Below are 14,801 nucleotides of genomic sequence, written 5' to 3'. Positions count from 1 at the left end.
GGTTGGGAGAGAAGGAGGAAAAAAAAAAAAGAGAGAGAGAGAGAGGAAAAACTTGCCTGGTTGTGGAAAATGACACTTGAAGTAGCAAAGCCGGCAGCGCGAGTTGAGTCTATTGTTTCTTAAATTGCCATCAGGGTTTTTTTTTTTTTTTTCTTCCTGCTTCTTCAAGTGAACGGTACCTCTACAAAAGGAAACTCCAGCCCCTCCTGTCCTTCACCGGCCTGTGATCATTACAAAAAAAAAAAAAAGAAAAAAAAAAAAAAAGCAAGAAAAAAAAAAGCACCCAAACCAAAAATTAACCAACCAAACAACCCCCAACAGCCAAGCACACATCTCTATTTTTTTTTTTTTATTTTGGTCTTTTTGTTGGATTTTCCCTTCCTTTTCTCTCTCTCTCTTTTTTTCCGGGTTATCGCTTAATTTTGAGCGAAGGTTTACATTTTTTAAAAATTTGCTTTCCAGCCCGCCTTGATCTAGCTCGAGTTCATCGACTCAAAAAAAAAAAAAAAAAAATCTCTGGCTGGCGTTTTCTTTGCCTTTTTTTTTTTTTTTTTCAAATTTTCAAGGGGGAGGAGATTTTCCACAAGAAAAGGTTGTTTTCATGTTTGGGATTCAGGAAAGCATCCAACGGAGTGGAAGCAGCATGAAGGAAGAGCCGCTGGGCAGCGGCATGAACGCGGTGCGGACGTGGATGCAGGGCGCCGGGGTGCTGGACGCCAACACGGCGGCGCAGAGGTGGGTACCGCTGGGGGACCGCGGCCGGGGAGGCAAGCCGCGAGCAGCAGAGCCGGGCGGCGGTAGCGGCAGCAGCCGCCGCGGGGTCGAGCCGCGCTCTTGCGTCTGCGGCTGGGCTCTGCTCGCCTCCGGGGCTCCGCGCTCCCCAGCCGCCAGGTCTTGGTTGCCTGCGGCCGGAGAGCCGGGATCTGCCTGCGAGGAGCCCACGATTTACCGGCACTTTCCCCTGCCTGGTCTGTGACTGTTTTCATTTTGTTTTAAGCCAGAAGAGGCTCTCACCAGCGTGATGTTGGATATCTGTGTTTTTCTGTGATTGCTGTTTCTTTTCTGGCCGGCTGTCTTTTCTTTCTTTCCTTTTATTTTTTTCTGCTTTTCTGTCTTTTATTTGCCTGTTTTCATTTCTTTTCTTCTTCTTTCCTTCCTCTTCTTCGTTCTTCCTTTCCTTCCTCCTCTTTTTCTTTCTTTTTACCCTTTTCTCCCACTTGAAAACTTTCTTTCCTTCTCCTTCCTTTCCTGCCTCCCTCTCTTCCTCCCTTTCTTTTCTTTCTTCCTCCTTTCCTTTCTTCACTTCCTTTCTTACCCCCTTTCTTCTCCTTCCTTCTTTTCCTTGTTTCCTGCTTCTTTCTTCACTTTCTCCCTCTTTCCTCTTTTTCCCTTCTCTTAACTCCTTTTCTCTTTACATTTCCCCCTAGAATCATCTTATTTCTCCTCTCTGATTCTCCTTTCCTCTCTGTAGCTTTCATTTTTTCTTGGTCCACCCGGAGAAGAACAACTCCTAACTTTAATTCTGACATCTTCTGAAAGTCTTCCCTACAGTCTGTAACTATGGCCCCTTCTAAGCCCCTCTGCCACTCTCAGCTCCTGGAATGCTAGGTTGTATGGTCTGGAGGCACTGCTTAGGAGACTGACCTGGGGGAACTTTCCCGGGCACCCTCTGTACCCTTTCTGGGGACTCCTGGTCCCAACTGAGAAATAGTCCCCCCTTTTTTTCAGGCCACCATTTGGGCTTGGGAGAGTGGGAGATATGGTGGCCCAAATCTCTATCCCGCCCAGAGAAAGCGGAAGGGGAAGAAGGAAGATGACTAATTACATCATCCTCATCTTCTCCGGGCTGGGGACAAGTGTCCACAACACTGTTCCCGTCCCCAGTGATAATAAGGATGGCGGTGGTTGGTAGTGAGAGTGAGTTGGGTAACCGGGCTAGAAGCGAAAGTGTGTGTACGTCTGTGTGTGGCGCGTGCGTGTGTGTGTGCGCGCGCGAGCCCTTGTGTCCGGGCAGGTCGAGCTGTCAGTGGCCTCACCGATCCCCTGGCGCCCGGGCTCCAACCCCCGGGAGGGCGCGCTCAGCCGTCAGCCGTTGTTCATAGGATTTCTGGAAAGCGTGTGAGGATTTCTGCGAAACAGTAAAACTTTGTCAGGACAGGTCTTTAAAAAAAAAAAAAAAAATCAATTCCCTTTCCCACAGCGACCACCCCTGACAGCCCTGAGTCCCACCTGCAGGTCCTTTTCCTCCACATGCTTTCCTTGGTGGGGGGTGGGGGGGTGCATGCAGCTTCCCTATGCCGGGCATCCGCGGCTGTCCCGGGGGCACAGAAGGTTTCTCGGAGGATGGCTGCTGCAGCGAGGAGCTGAGCATGTTCCCTCCTCCATTCTCACCTGCCCACGGAAGACTCGAGGGGGTGGCGGGAACCAACTCCCCATCCCACCCTCTAAGTTGTCAACGACCGTCTTCATGCCGCGATCCGGGTTCACCCCAGCCACCGCTATTTTATCCTGCCTATGCAGCGGAGTCAAGTCGGAATAAATGCTTACAGCGTTTTATCTCGTGCGCAAAACCCAAACAAAACTTTCACACCTCTCCGTCAAATTCGGGGGGCGCGCTGGTTCTCGGCGGGGAGGACGGGACGGTCGCGGGCACTCTGGTCCCATCGCCTGGTGGGCCCGAGGCGCCCGAGGGGGCGTGTAGGGAGCCCACTGGGCGTTTTAGGGGCAGACAAGGTGGTGGTTTGAGCGTTCGCGCGTGTGTAAGGGGTGACAAGGGGTCGCGGGTTGTTGTCCCGCTTAGCCGTCTAACTCTGCGTCTTTGGCCGCAGCGGGGTGGGTCTGGCCCGGGCTCACTTTGAGAAGCAGCCGCCTTCCAATCTGCGGAAATCCAACTTCTTCCACTTCGTCCTGGCCCTCTACGACAGACAGGGCCAGCCCGTGGAGATCGAGAGGACAGCCTTTGTGGGGTTCGTGGAGAAGGAAAAAGTAAGTGGGCGCAGCGCCGCTGCCCCTCGCCCCCTGGCCGGGAGGCAGGCCCAGGCGCTTTGGGAGGCGCGCTCCTCCGCGAGTGCAGAGCATCCATAACACATCCCTGCGCGGGGTCCCCAAGCCACTTCCCGTTCTGGGCGAATCTGGGCTCCCCGTTCATGAGGTTCTGCTCCAGAAAAGTTCGCACCGACTCCCCGGAGCTGGAGAGAGGCGAGCCCGGCTTCGCACTCCAGGGTCAAGGGCTCCGGGGTGAACCCGCCCTCGACCGCGCGACGACGCACAGCTCCTGCCTCTGCTTGTCCTCAGGCCCTAGCCACGGGATCGCCTGTGCGCGCCCCACGAAATTTTCTGGAAAGTTAGAGGGAGCAGTAAGGGTCGGGAGGGCGGCGGAGGGATCATAGTTGGCCGCAATTTCTGCTGCTCCCGGGCCTGTCCGGCTTCCCGGCCGGGGGTCCCTGCTTGGGGAAAGATGCCTCGAAGTCGGTCCACTAGCTCATGCCAACCTCTCCTGCATCTCTTATGTCTTTGCGTTCTGCTGCAACCCAGGAAGCCAACAGCGAAAAGACCAATAACGGGATTCACTACCGGCTCCAGCTCCTCTACAGCAACGGTGAGGCTCCTGTCAGGTCCACGCCGGTACCCGGGGCCGCGGGTGCGGGTAGGGGGCGTGGGGGAGCTCCAGCTGGGCGAGAACCCTGAGCAAAGCACAGCTGTTTGGCATTCTGGGGTAAAGTGGCCCGGTTTTGCTTGAAGAGGTCTCACCTGAGGAGGGCTCTGAGTGGCCCGAAGACGGCCGCATCAGCGTACCTGGGCCCAGGTGTGCTGCCTTAACCCGCGCTGGGCGCCTTTGTTTTTCTTCCCCCGCGTTCTAAGGCCGGGCTTCTCGGCTTAGCGTAGACTTCATCCCAAAGTCCGTCGAGTTCAGGGGGCTCGAGCGGTCAGGGCCTTGGTGGCTGCAGGCGAGCGCGCAGAGGGGCTCCAGCCTTCGGAAGGGATAGTACCCGGGTGGGGGTCCATTTTATTCCCGGCTGCCAGCGCTTGGCGGCTGCCTTCCAAAAGCGCTCGGGCTAGGCCAGTGGCCATTTTCTGCGCCCTGGGGAAAGGGGGTCCCGGCTGTGCTCCGGGACGGTCGGAGTTCCGTCAGTCTTGGAGCTCCATTGTTTGTTTGTTTTGTTCAGATCCTCTCTCACTAAATTCTCTTTCGTTCCCCTATCCCCCGCCCCCTCCCCCAGGAATAAGGACCGAGCAGGATTTCTACGTTCGCCTCATTGACTCCATGACAAAACAAGTAAGTTTCTTAATTTCGCGCCGCGGGGGTGACTCCACGGCCGCGAAATTTGGGAGACTCAAGAAGCTGGCGACTGCTTAGCGGGAGGGCTGGGAGTCGAACTCTCAATGTCTGGGCAGACCGCTCTCAGCGCAGCCTCCCAAATGCCCATGAGCACGTTGGCTCGCCGCGTGGGGAAGGTAGCTCGACGGCTCCTTCTTTACAAGGGAAATTCAGACCTTGTGAATTAAGACTATGGGGGTGCTGAGTGGGGGAGAATACCGGCTGAACTTCCTTTGACCCGGCCAGGGAGCCCCAGGGGGCGCAGAAGGTGCCTAGGGACCCTGGTGCAGATCGGGCTGAACTTGTGAAACTCAAACCATCAGGACCTCCCCCGGGAGGTGGAGGGCAGAGGGAACCGGTGAGGGGCAAAGGCAGCCTCTCCAGGAATGGGGAGATGGACCGAGAGCGTAGATGACCTATTCTACGCATTAAAAAAAGAGAGATGGCGATGGTGGTAGTATTGAAAGAGGGAGCGACAATTGTTAGAGGGTATTTTGCAAAAATCCTCCTGCTCTTGCCTCCAAGTTTGGCAAGAAGCCAGGCAGCAAGAGTGAGCTTGTGGTCTTAAAGGTACATAGACGGCGTTTTCTTACGCTACCCAACAGGCGGGTGCCAAGCAGTATATATTAAGGTTGAATTATGGTTTAAAAGATACAATTATGAGCCGAGTCAGAAAAGAGGTCTGACGTTTTTACGAGGGGCAGAAACTTTTTTTTTTTTAATTTTAGGAAAAAGTTTAGCAATTAAATATCTGGTTAGGTAGCTGGAGGATTTAGTAACAAAAAAGGAGACAGTTTTATTGGGTGGGGGAAAGAAATCAGAACAAAGAGAAAGTTACCCATTGTGTACTAACCAACAATTTAGTGAGAGGGTTAAAGCTCATTTGCTTGATTGTGATTTTAAAATATTCCCTTTAAAAAGGGGGACATAGTTTTCATAGATACTGGCTTGGAAAGTTTCAATTTAGGGTATATATGCATATTTAAACATTGTTTTTAGATACCCATGGCTTAAATATGTTGTATAAAATGCACCCAGCTGTTGGAAGTTTTAAAATCTACCCAGCAAGGACCAATTAAATAACAGCTAATTGTAATTATTACCTTCATATTTCATTGTGAGCCAAGTAAAAAACATGAGAGGATGAAATGTATTTTCTAAAATGAAGAATACATATCTCTTGAAATCTGTTTCAAATTATTAACCTAAATATTTGACTTTCTTGAAGATCTGTTTTCTTAGTTGATCGTTCAGAGTAAATGCACGTTTATACTTTTATTAATATCATTGTTTTATTATTATTATACTGGCTTTGATCATTATATAGGCTAATTCCCTTTCATTTGGACACACTGTATTTTTTTTTAAATGTTTTTCCTGCCAAATAAAAAGCCACAAAAACTTGATTTCAGGAACTTAAAAAAAAGGATATCAAATCAAGAATGTCTTAAGTGGAGTTTTGTGTAAAAAATTGTGTTTGATACCTTGGATATCTTTTTCTTCCATTTCCATCAGAGGAAAGAAAAGATGGGAGGGGAAGAGGGAAAGTATGAATTCTAATACATATTCTGAACTATGTACTTATTAGAGTTTAATTTTTAAAAGATAAAAACATCCCCACAAACCAGTATATAAGACCTGTCTGCTTGTGAAATATTGGCCACTTAAATATTAAATTATAGGCAACTCTATGAAGTGAACAGTTGTAAGGAACATAAAATTAGGACATGCTTGAAGTGATACCTTTTCTCAAAACTTTATTTTAGGCCCTGTTTAAAAAAAAAGAAAAAGTGCCACAAGAATTGATTTTCCTATTATGAAATGAGCTGACTTCACACACTGTTCTATGGTGGAAAAATAATCTTGATTTTTATAAAGCAGTACATCTAATATCATTTTACTAACAGGGTCATAGAGCTTAAGAAAAATTACAGTGTAAGGCATTCTTTGACTGTGGTTTCATAAATTCTATCAGTTGTGAGGGTGGAGGTGGGACCAGAATAAAATAAAGTGTAATAGGAGCAGATATAAGAAAGTCATTAAAAAAAAAAAAGTCATTTGCCATACTATGACATCTCACTGAAAGTTAAAATTGTAAATGTAGGCAATTACGTATTTTGGTGGGGAGTGACCTGAAAAACAAATTTAGTAATTATCTGAATTTAGTCTAAAAATATCAAGAAAAAAGGTTTTTCCAGGCATACCTGTTTGCTTTCATAATAGCTGTCTAATGCCTTCTCTGTAGCTTTTACTTTGAAAGGCAATCTCTGCCCGTTATCCGGTTGCTTGTTCCTTGATTATGTGCTGTGAGTTTGGGAAGTAGGTTAGCTTCTTGTGTACACAGCTAATACAATAGTCTTCAAAAAGCAGATCCGCATGAAGAGCCTGACTCTCCTTAGCTCTGATGTAATTATTTTGTTCTAGCTTTGATAAGTAAAACTGGATTCTCATCTAGCTTTGAAATTATTCTATGATCATTAAAATGCCAAGTCTGACTTTTAAATTTCTTGAGTTTTTGATTTTAGTTAAATATGCAGTGACCCCTTCAATCAGAAGCTTGATATAGGTGACTGATTAAATACTTACTTTTTTCCCTTGTGAAATTCTTACAGATAGACTCACAATTTTGATATTTAGAATTTTGTTGCAGAATGGAATAATTTCAGTGATGTGATGAGTTCTAATAACATCATAAATTTCAGAGGGAATATCTCGGTATAGTTCAAGTGTCTTAGCTGCTAATTTATCATAACATTTTTCATATCAGATGCAGCTTTATGTATGTGATGTCATATCTTTGACTCACAAGTTGGGGTTAAAACTCGAAGGGAATCTTTGGCAAGCAAAATTCAAAACTAGCTGTGCACTTGATATTTTAGTAGAGTGTTCCTGATCTTGGGTGGAGTTAGTAGCACTGAGATCAAACAGAAATGTACTCAATCAACCAAGATGTATTGGTATGACATAGTATTTCACACCTTTTCAAAGTGTCTCATTACACTATTTTGGGTAATGACTTTTAATTTTGGACTCTACCAGGAAAGGGGAAGCTTTATTAGAAGTGAACGTGTAAGGATCTGAGCCTCTCATCCCTGTACTTTTTTTTATAGAACAAAAAGGATATAATGATATTTAAAATACTTGTCCGCAACTAGAAAATAAGCTTGCTTTTGGGAAGAGTTTTTCAAAACCAAGTTTAGCTGGACTAAAAATAGGTTGTTTTTGTGTCATTGCTGTTTTTGGTATTCCATTAGAGAGCATGCAGAAAGGCCTGTAGGATCCAGAAGTTTATGGCTGTTGCATCTAACAGCAGTATCTACTGTGGAAACTCAAATGAACTCAGTGAGAGAGGTCCGAGGTTTGATATGCCTCTGTTCAGATTTTCCTGTAGTATTTGAAATATTATTATGTTCTGTGATTGGTTTAGTGAGTTATTGTTAAATTATTTTTTTAAAAAACCTTTAATTTTTCTTCCCTCCTACCATCTTGCTTTGAAAAAAAGCGACATTTTTATAGTTCAAAGAAAGAGTACTAAATTCCGTTAAGTTATCAAAAACAAACACTCCCTGCCCCCAAACCAAAGCTCTTTTTTTGGAAAGGGAAAACTAATAGTCACATAATCCTGGTGTGTATGGATTTGAAGGTAGGCAGTATGGTGAGGGGACCCCTTAAAAGCCCCAGAGCAGTGAGAAGTCTAAGATACAATAATCAGAACTGCTGTCATAGTTCTCTTTCCAGCTAATCTTTACATATTTATTTTGATGTTCCCGGTACTTTAAGTTATTGATGCAAGTGCATTTTTTCCTATTGATTGTTTCATTATATCCTGCCACAGCCACGTAGAATTGATTAACAGCTCTTTCTGTTTGTGGTTCTTCATTGGTAGATAAACACATTTTTAGTGTATCAATAATTTCCCAAGGAATTCAACAAGGCCAGCAGAGAGATTCTTTCATTTATTTGAGGAAACAAACAAGCAGAAAAGGACAGGGCAAGTTTATAGTTAGGAGCCATATTTCAGCAGCTTTCTCTTTTGGTAACATGTCAAAAATGCAGGTGATTTAAATTTCCTTGCACATAGAGGAATGAAGAAGTTTGGAATTTTTATGCATGATCAGGACCTGTGTTTGGGAAAATGTAAACTCATCACAGTGGAAAATGTGTTGTTTGGAGTCTGGGGGTGAAAACAAAGCTGATGGTTTTGGAGAGATTGCTGGAGCCAGATGGCCTAGTACTTTCCCAGTCTGGCGGTCCAACTGCTCCCTCCTGGATAATATACAGCCATTTGTTCGGGGATATTTACGCTAGAGCTGTTTCCATGTGAATGTTTGAACAGCATTAAAAACGAACGTATTAGTAGCGATGCATTTATTGAACTTGTATGACTGCATGGACAGTCTGTTCTCATGTCTTATATTGCTGAGAGGGATGGAGAAGTGTTTGGATGTTGGAGAATTGTTTATATAGTTGTCGAGCAAGAATGATTTGGTCTTAGTTATTAAATTGTGTAAGCATTTGGAAACTAATGGAAGGAATGGTAGCACCTACCTGGAAGCTCCGTTGTGAAAATGAATTCATACATGGAAAGTGCTTAGAACAGTGACTGGCATATATTAAGTGCTTAATAAATTCTCTGCTTTTATTATTTTATTATTACTATTATTACCCCATTGAGTTAACAAAGCCAGTTGTATCTGCTAATATAGATGTAAATGTAGTTATCATATGAGTGAAATACCTTTTATTACTGCTAGAAAAAGAAATATCGTATGATATTGTTATAATGATTCAGTTTTTATCTTGGTGTTTGAATAATATGAGAGATTTTATTTCTTTGAGGCACAAAAGATGCATTCTGAAGCTAACTGCTTTTGGTACACATTCTCTTTTTATTCAGGGCTGTGATGTAACTGAACAGCTTACTGAATATGATATCATTCCTTTGCAACTTTCCTAATTCAGTTCTGCAAACAGGCCTGCTTAGCGGCTGAGCTTAAGTTACATTTTTGTATTAATTTGTTCACCAGTAGCAAAACTGCTAATTGAAGCAAAATAATTTTAAAAATTTATCCCACTATTAATTTTGGATTGCTGTTTGACACAATTGTTTATGAAATGTCAAATTTGTAGTGTTTTCTTTGGCATAGGTTAATTTTTTAACTGATACTCCCTCACCTACTAGAAGTTTCTCGAACCACATTAGCTAATACTTTTTTTTTTAAATGAAAAGTACTAGAACTTGGTGGTCGAATGTAATGATTAATGTTACTGTATGTTGATAGTGTAGATGTTTATATTATTTTTTGATTAGTTTCAGTTCTTGGCATTTTGCTGCCAAAGGCATGTTGACTGTGTTTAGAGGACACTTTACTCCTGGTTGAGCGAGATACTTTGTGCGTTTGTGAATGTATTTTTAAGGTGACAAATTAGGTTTGGCTTTTTATTTTCAGTTTGGGAAAAAAAAATGAGTGACATATTTTCAAGGTTGTTGTTTTGATTTAAATAGAAAATTAGGAGTTTTTGTTAGTTATAGGTAACTTGTCTGGGCATTCCTTGTAGCTCAGTCGATAAAGAATCCCCTGCAGTGCAGGAATCTGCTTGCAATGCAGAAGATCCCAGTTCGATTCCTGGATCTGGAAGATCCTCTAGAGATGAAAATGACAACCCAGTCCAATATTCTTGCCTGGAAAATCCCATGGACAGGGGAGCCTGGCGGGCTAGTGTTCATGGGATCGCAAGAGTTGAACATGACTTAGCGACTAAACCACAGTCTGTCTTCCTTTCTTCCTTCCTTCTATTCTTTCTTTCCTTTCATTCTCTCTTTCTGTCTTTCTCAGTTGATGATGACAAGTCTCTGATGGTTTGTTTGTAAACCAGAAGACTCCTACTGAAAACACTACTGAAAAGCTTTTGTTCCTAAAATCCTTTCAGATTTTGATGAATCGAAGTCAAAAGTGTTCTGTTTGCCCATTTTGTTTTGGCATGGGACACAAAGAGTTAAAACTACTAGAAAAGTAAACAGAGAAAATCATGCTTAGTTCTCTGTATTTCCTTTGGCATCCCATTGATGTGCGATCCCAGTGTAAGTTCACCATGTATTTTTTGTTTTACTGCGTGGTCTTTATCTGTAGTAGGTTTCAGTTAACTTTTAAGACCCAGTGGTATTTTAGAAATGCAACGATGAACCGTGCTTCACAAGATGCCTTCTACAACAGTAGCAACTAAGGCAGAGTTTCTCAATTGGCTGATTTTATTTCTTTTCAAAGATGGTGTAGGTTAATGTATAATTGGGCATTTGAAACTGCTGGCCTTTCATCCTCTTACAGTAAACCTTCTGACAGTGTTGCTGTGTAAGGATGTAAAAGTTTGACAGTTCTTATTTTTCCTTCATTTTTGTTGATTATAAAAAATTATTTCTGAAAAAACCTTCAATATGAAAATCAATGGGGTATTTAAAACAATTGTGACAATTTCATTATGCTCATTAGAAGAGAGCATTAAGAAATGGGAGGGTAGTATATTCAGAAGAATAAATTTCCAAATTTGTCAAGTTTTGACAACTGTTTTTTTAATCAGTTTCACTAGCTTTTTAAAGCTGAGACAAATTTTGTGCTGTTTATTCTTTTCCTTTTCTTCCTGTAGAAGCATTCCTGCCACCTTAAGGGTTATATTTGCATTGGAAGGATTAACGTAAACATCTTTTCTACCTGATATTGTATTTTTTTTTTGGTTGCTTCACTATTTATTCATTTATTTTAATGATATATTTTATATGTTTTCTCTCTCCCTCTTGTCCATCTCTGTAACAGGCCTCCCATTCTTACCCCTGATGAACGCATTGATTTATTTAAACCACTGTTGTCTTTGTCGGTCTCACAGCAGACTACCTTCTTCCCAGTGAGCAGACACATGATTTACTATGGAGGATGAAAATAAGCCTTTTTCTTGGTGTTCCATTGTCTAGGTCCTAAACCAGCTGTCTATTAAAATGGTTTCACTTAAAGTGGTCAATGCTGTTTATAAGCTTTTGTGATCTCCCAGCTGATCCAAGCCTCAAGGAGCTTTACTCACACCCTACAGAGGCATGTATTTAAATGACGAAGAAAAGCAGAAACTTTTCCCTAAGTTGTGCTAGAGGATCCCTTTCATTTTAGGCTTGAAGTCGGGGTTTGCTGAACTGTGAACCAGTCTTGACGTGTGTACTAAATGTAGATGGTAGAGACTTGATGTGTGTGAAAGCCGGAGAGAACTTGGCATTTTTTTAGAGAGTCTGTCTTGTTGACAGTCTACATCAGAGACATTTATCAAAATAGATTTATCCTGTTTTCCTATGTTGGATCTCATCAGAATGTTGATTTCTCAGACCATATTTTTATAAGATGGTATGGTGTGTGTGTGTGTGTTAATAAGTTTTCTCAGTAACAACAACAACAACAACAAAAAAGCAGGCGAGGTTGGAGGTGGAGATGCCTTTAATGGAATTCTTCTGTATAGCTAGCTAGTGCTATGACACTGAGGTCCTAGATTACTTTATTTCCAGGATTTTAGTTCTACTCTTTAAAAGGAGAGGAAAAAGACTCTCTTTCACTTGCTTTTATTTCAGAAGTCAGAGAAGCAGCAAGCACTTGTTTATCTGTGTTTATATGCTGAAAAGTTTTGTTGTGTTGAGGCCCCAAGGAAGGGGACAGCAGAAGTTTCCTGCTTCCATTTGTCCCCAGAGTTTAAGTATTTCTGAGCAAATCCAAACTCATGCTTTCATTTTTCTGTGCTTGATGTAGAGGAGGTCTCTGCTGCCAAAAGTGAAGTGGCAGGTTGACATTTGGTAGAGATGTATTACAGAGGCCCTGGGTCTGTAGCAAATGATATTCAGTCACCAAAGATAAAAAGATGGAATTCTTGGGAGTCCGTGGATCATCTACTGTTTTGGGGGAGTCATCAACATATTTTCACTGCAGCCTATGTTTAATGGAGTGTCATCATAGGTCCACTGATTTCAGAGGAACCAGTAGTCTCAGTAATAATAATACTGGTATTATCTAGAAAGAATCAAAATGAGAAAGTCTGATGTAATTGATGTTCCTTCCTCCTTAAAAAAGCCAAATTATTATTTTTTAAACAGGAGGGAAAATCCCATTAATACTTGTGAATTTTGTTTTCCAAGTTACTTGTATTAGTTTAGTGTGACAGAAAACTAAAGTTGAAACAGAGGTTATCAGGGGTGTTAAAAGAACATACAAAACATGGAGTGATAATAGGATTTTGCAGAAGAGCGTAATTAAAAGTTTTTAGCACCGCATATGCGATCTAACCAGAAGATAGTTATGAATTACGTAAAGTGAAGTAGTGACTTTACACAGATCTGGCTGTGCTCTGATGGGTGGCCAGCACTCTCTTAAGCAAATGGTCAGAGTTTACTGCCATTGGTGGAACTCGTTGAGAGAGTGATGTGATACACTGAGGAGAACTCGGCGTCATGTCTGTGGTATTCCAGCCCGGAGTTGCAAAATTAGTCCGAGGAAACATTAGACAAATCCAAACTGAGGATGGTAGTACAAAATAAGTGGCCTCTATTCTTCAACAGTGTCAGTGTCATGAAATAACACTCAGGAATATTTCTTATTGAAGGCGGTATGACAATTGGATGCGGTGATTGTTAGGATGTTTGTTGTGTTTTGCTATAAAGGACATCATTGCCCAACCGGTGAATCTCAGGTGTTTACATTATCGTGTTGTTCTAATGTTCATTTTCTGATTCAGATAATTGTGCTGTGGTTATGTAAGAGAATTTCTTGTCTTAAAGAAGTGCATCTTGAAATATTTAGGGCATGTCTGCAGTTAACAAGTGGTTCAGGAAAAGAAAATAGAGAAAGATGAATAAATTTAGTTTACTAAAATGTAAACATTGGAAGCATCTGGGTAAAGTAAAGTATCTTGGAAATCTTTATATATTCTTGCCACTTTTCTGTATGTCTAAAATTATGGCAAAATAAAACATTAAAAATACAGGGTTATAGCAGGCCAGCCATAAAAAAAGGCTTTTGGTGGGTCAGTGGTACAGAATGGTTTTTTCCTTATTCAGGTTCTTTTTGTCATTTTTTAATTTGTTGCAGTTTTTGTTTTGTTATGGAGTTACATAAAATCAGAGCCTGTTCTGAGGGTTTGCACACACAATTTCATAAGCTGTCCCCCATCATTTATGGTTTTGAAAGTCCCAGGTTCATAAAGAGAGCACATTTCAGCCAAATACAAGTTAGATACTGTAGTTTCTGTGTGTCCTTAAAAAAAATAAATAAATAAAAATCTCTGGTTAATTTAGGTAGTTTCATCACCAAGAAACTGAGAGTTATCTGAATGTGTGAAAGTAATTTTATTAGCAATTTGAAGCTGTGTTATATTAGTATTATGCAGTGATACATTGTTGTTAGTTAAAATGTATACCCATGTAGAGCACTCTCCTCTACCCATAGCTATGATTTTTTTCTTTGGCCCAGGTATTAACAGGTAGATCTTCCAGAAGCAGAGGTCTCAGGAAAACTTCTGGTGACCTTAAGGAAAATGTTTGTACACATTTAAGTAAAAGCAGACAAAAACACCTTGGATGGTGAGGTGGTTTGGGACTCCAAATTTTCAGAGTCAAATGTAGTTCTTCTTGGTTGAGGGAGATAACTATGGCGTAACTTCTCCTCATCCTTCTCCCAGCATATGCAGGCAGATTCCACTGTTTGGGTGGGTATACGCCCTGAAGAACACATGTTTTCGTGTAGGCAGGAAGGGTCTCCCCTGATTGATGAATCATCTCAAAGAAGACAGTGAGTGGACTTATTAACCATACCCTCACTTGTTTTCTACTGCTTATCTCTAGAACATTACAATTTGGAGCTGAAAGTAGTAAGATGTGGTGACAAATAACAATTATTTAAAAATCAAATCCATGTGTTTTTCTATTTTTTAAATCACTAGTATCTCAATCTCCTAAACCCTTCTGGATTTTCCCTTCCCCATTGATTAGATTTATTTTTATTCTGAATTAAAGAGAGAGTTGTGGTTGTCTTGACAACAGAAGCCCATCTCATACAAGTATCCAGAGATGTGCATTATAACAAGGTGGTTGATGGGACAAAGAGGAATGTATCCTCTTCCACTCCATGTGGGTTGATCCTCATCAACTGTCTTGAAAGGGTCAGCCCGGTGAGGGCTTTGGCTCTGAAAGCTAATTGGCCTTGCTTGGGGCGGTGGTGAATGGTCAAGAACTGGCTGTGATAGATTTTTCTCTGCTATTTAGTTCCATTCTTAACTCAAATCCTTCCTTTGTTTACAGGCCATAGTATATGAAGGCCAAGATAAGAACCCAGAAATGTGCCGAGTGTTGCTCACACACGAGATCATGTGCAGGTAAGGAATACCATATTCTCTCTTTAATTGTCAAAGAGAAGATGAATTTGTATCTCAAATTTGTACCTCTGAATTCTAGGTGAGTTCAGGC

General features: G+C 42.1%; 1 protein-coding gene across 4 annotated transcripts in view; it reads left to right on the top strand.

Annotated features, from left to right (window-relative positions):
• Window positions 1–242: 242 nt before the first annotated feature.
• EBF1 (EBF transcription factor 1) overlaps window positions 243–14,801 on the top strand; it is a 402,213-nt gene continuing 387,654 nt past the window's right edge. Inside the window, exons 1-5 of one of the 4 annotated variants that reach the window (XM_065919010.1) lie at window positions 243–735; window positions 2,829–2,985; window positions 3,535–3,598; window positions 4,221–4,276; window positions 14,637–14,710. In XM_065919010.1, the coding sequence (XP_065775082.1) occupies window positions 602–735; window positions 2,829–2,985; window positions 3,535–3,598; window positions 4,221–4,276; window positions 14,637–14,710 (485 nt within the window). In that variant the 5' untranslated portion in view covers window positions 243–601. The remainder of the gene's footprint in view (window positions 736–2,828; window positions 2,986–3,534; window positions 3,599–4,220; window positions 4,277–14,636; window positions 14,711–14,801) is intronic. The other 3 variants (XM_065919011.1, XM_065919008.1, XM_065919009.1) reach the window with 3 other exon arrangements.

The sequence above is a fragment of the Muntiacus reevesi genome, chromosome 1, assembly GCF_963930625.1.
Source record: "Muntiacus reevesi chromosome 1, mMunRee1.1, whole genome shotgun sequence".
Lineage (NCBI taxonomy): Eukaryota > Metazoa > Chordata > Mammalia > Artiodactyla > Cervidae > Muntiacus > Muntiacus reevesi.
Note: the sequence above shows the minus strand (reverse complement) of the source record. Positions and strands in the feature narration are given on the sequence as shown.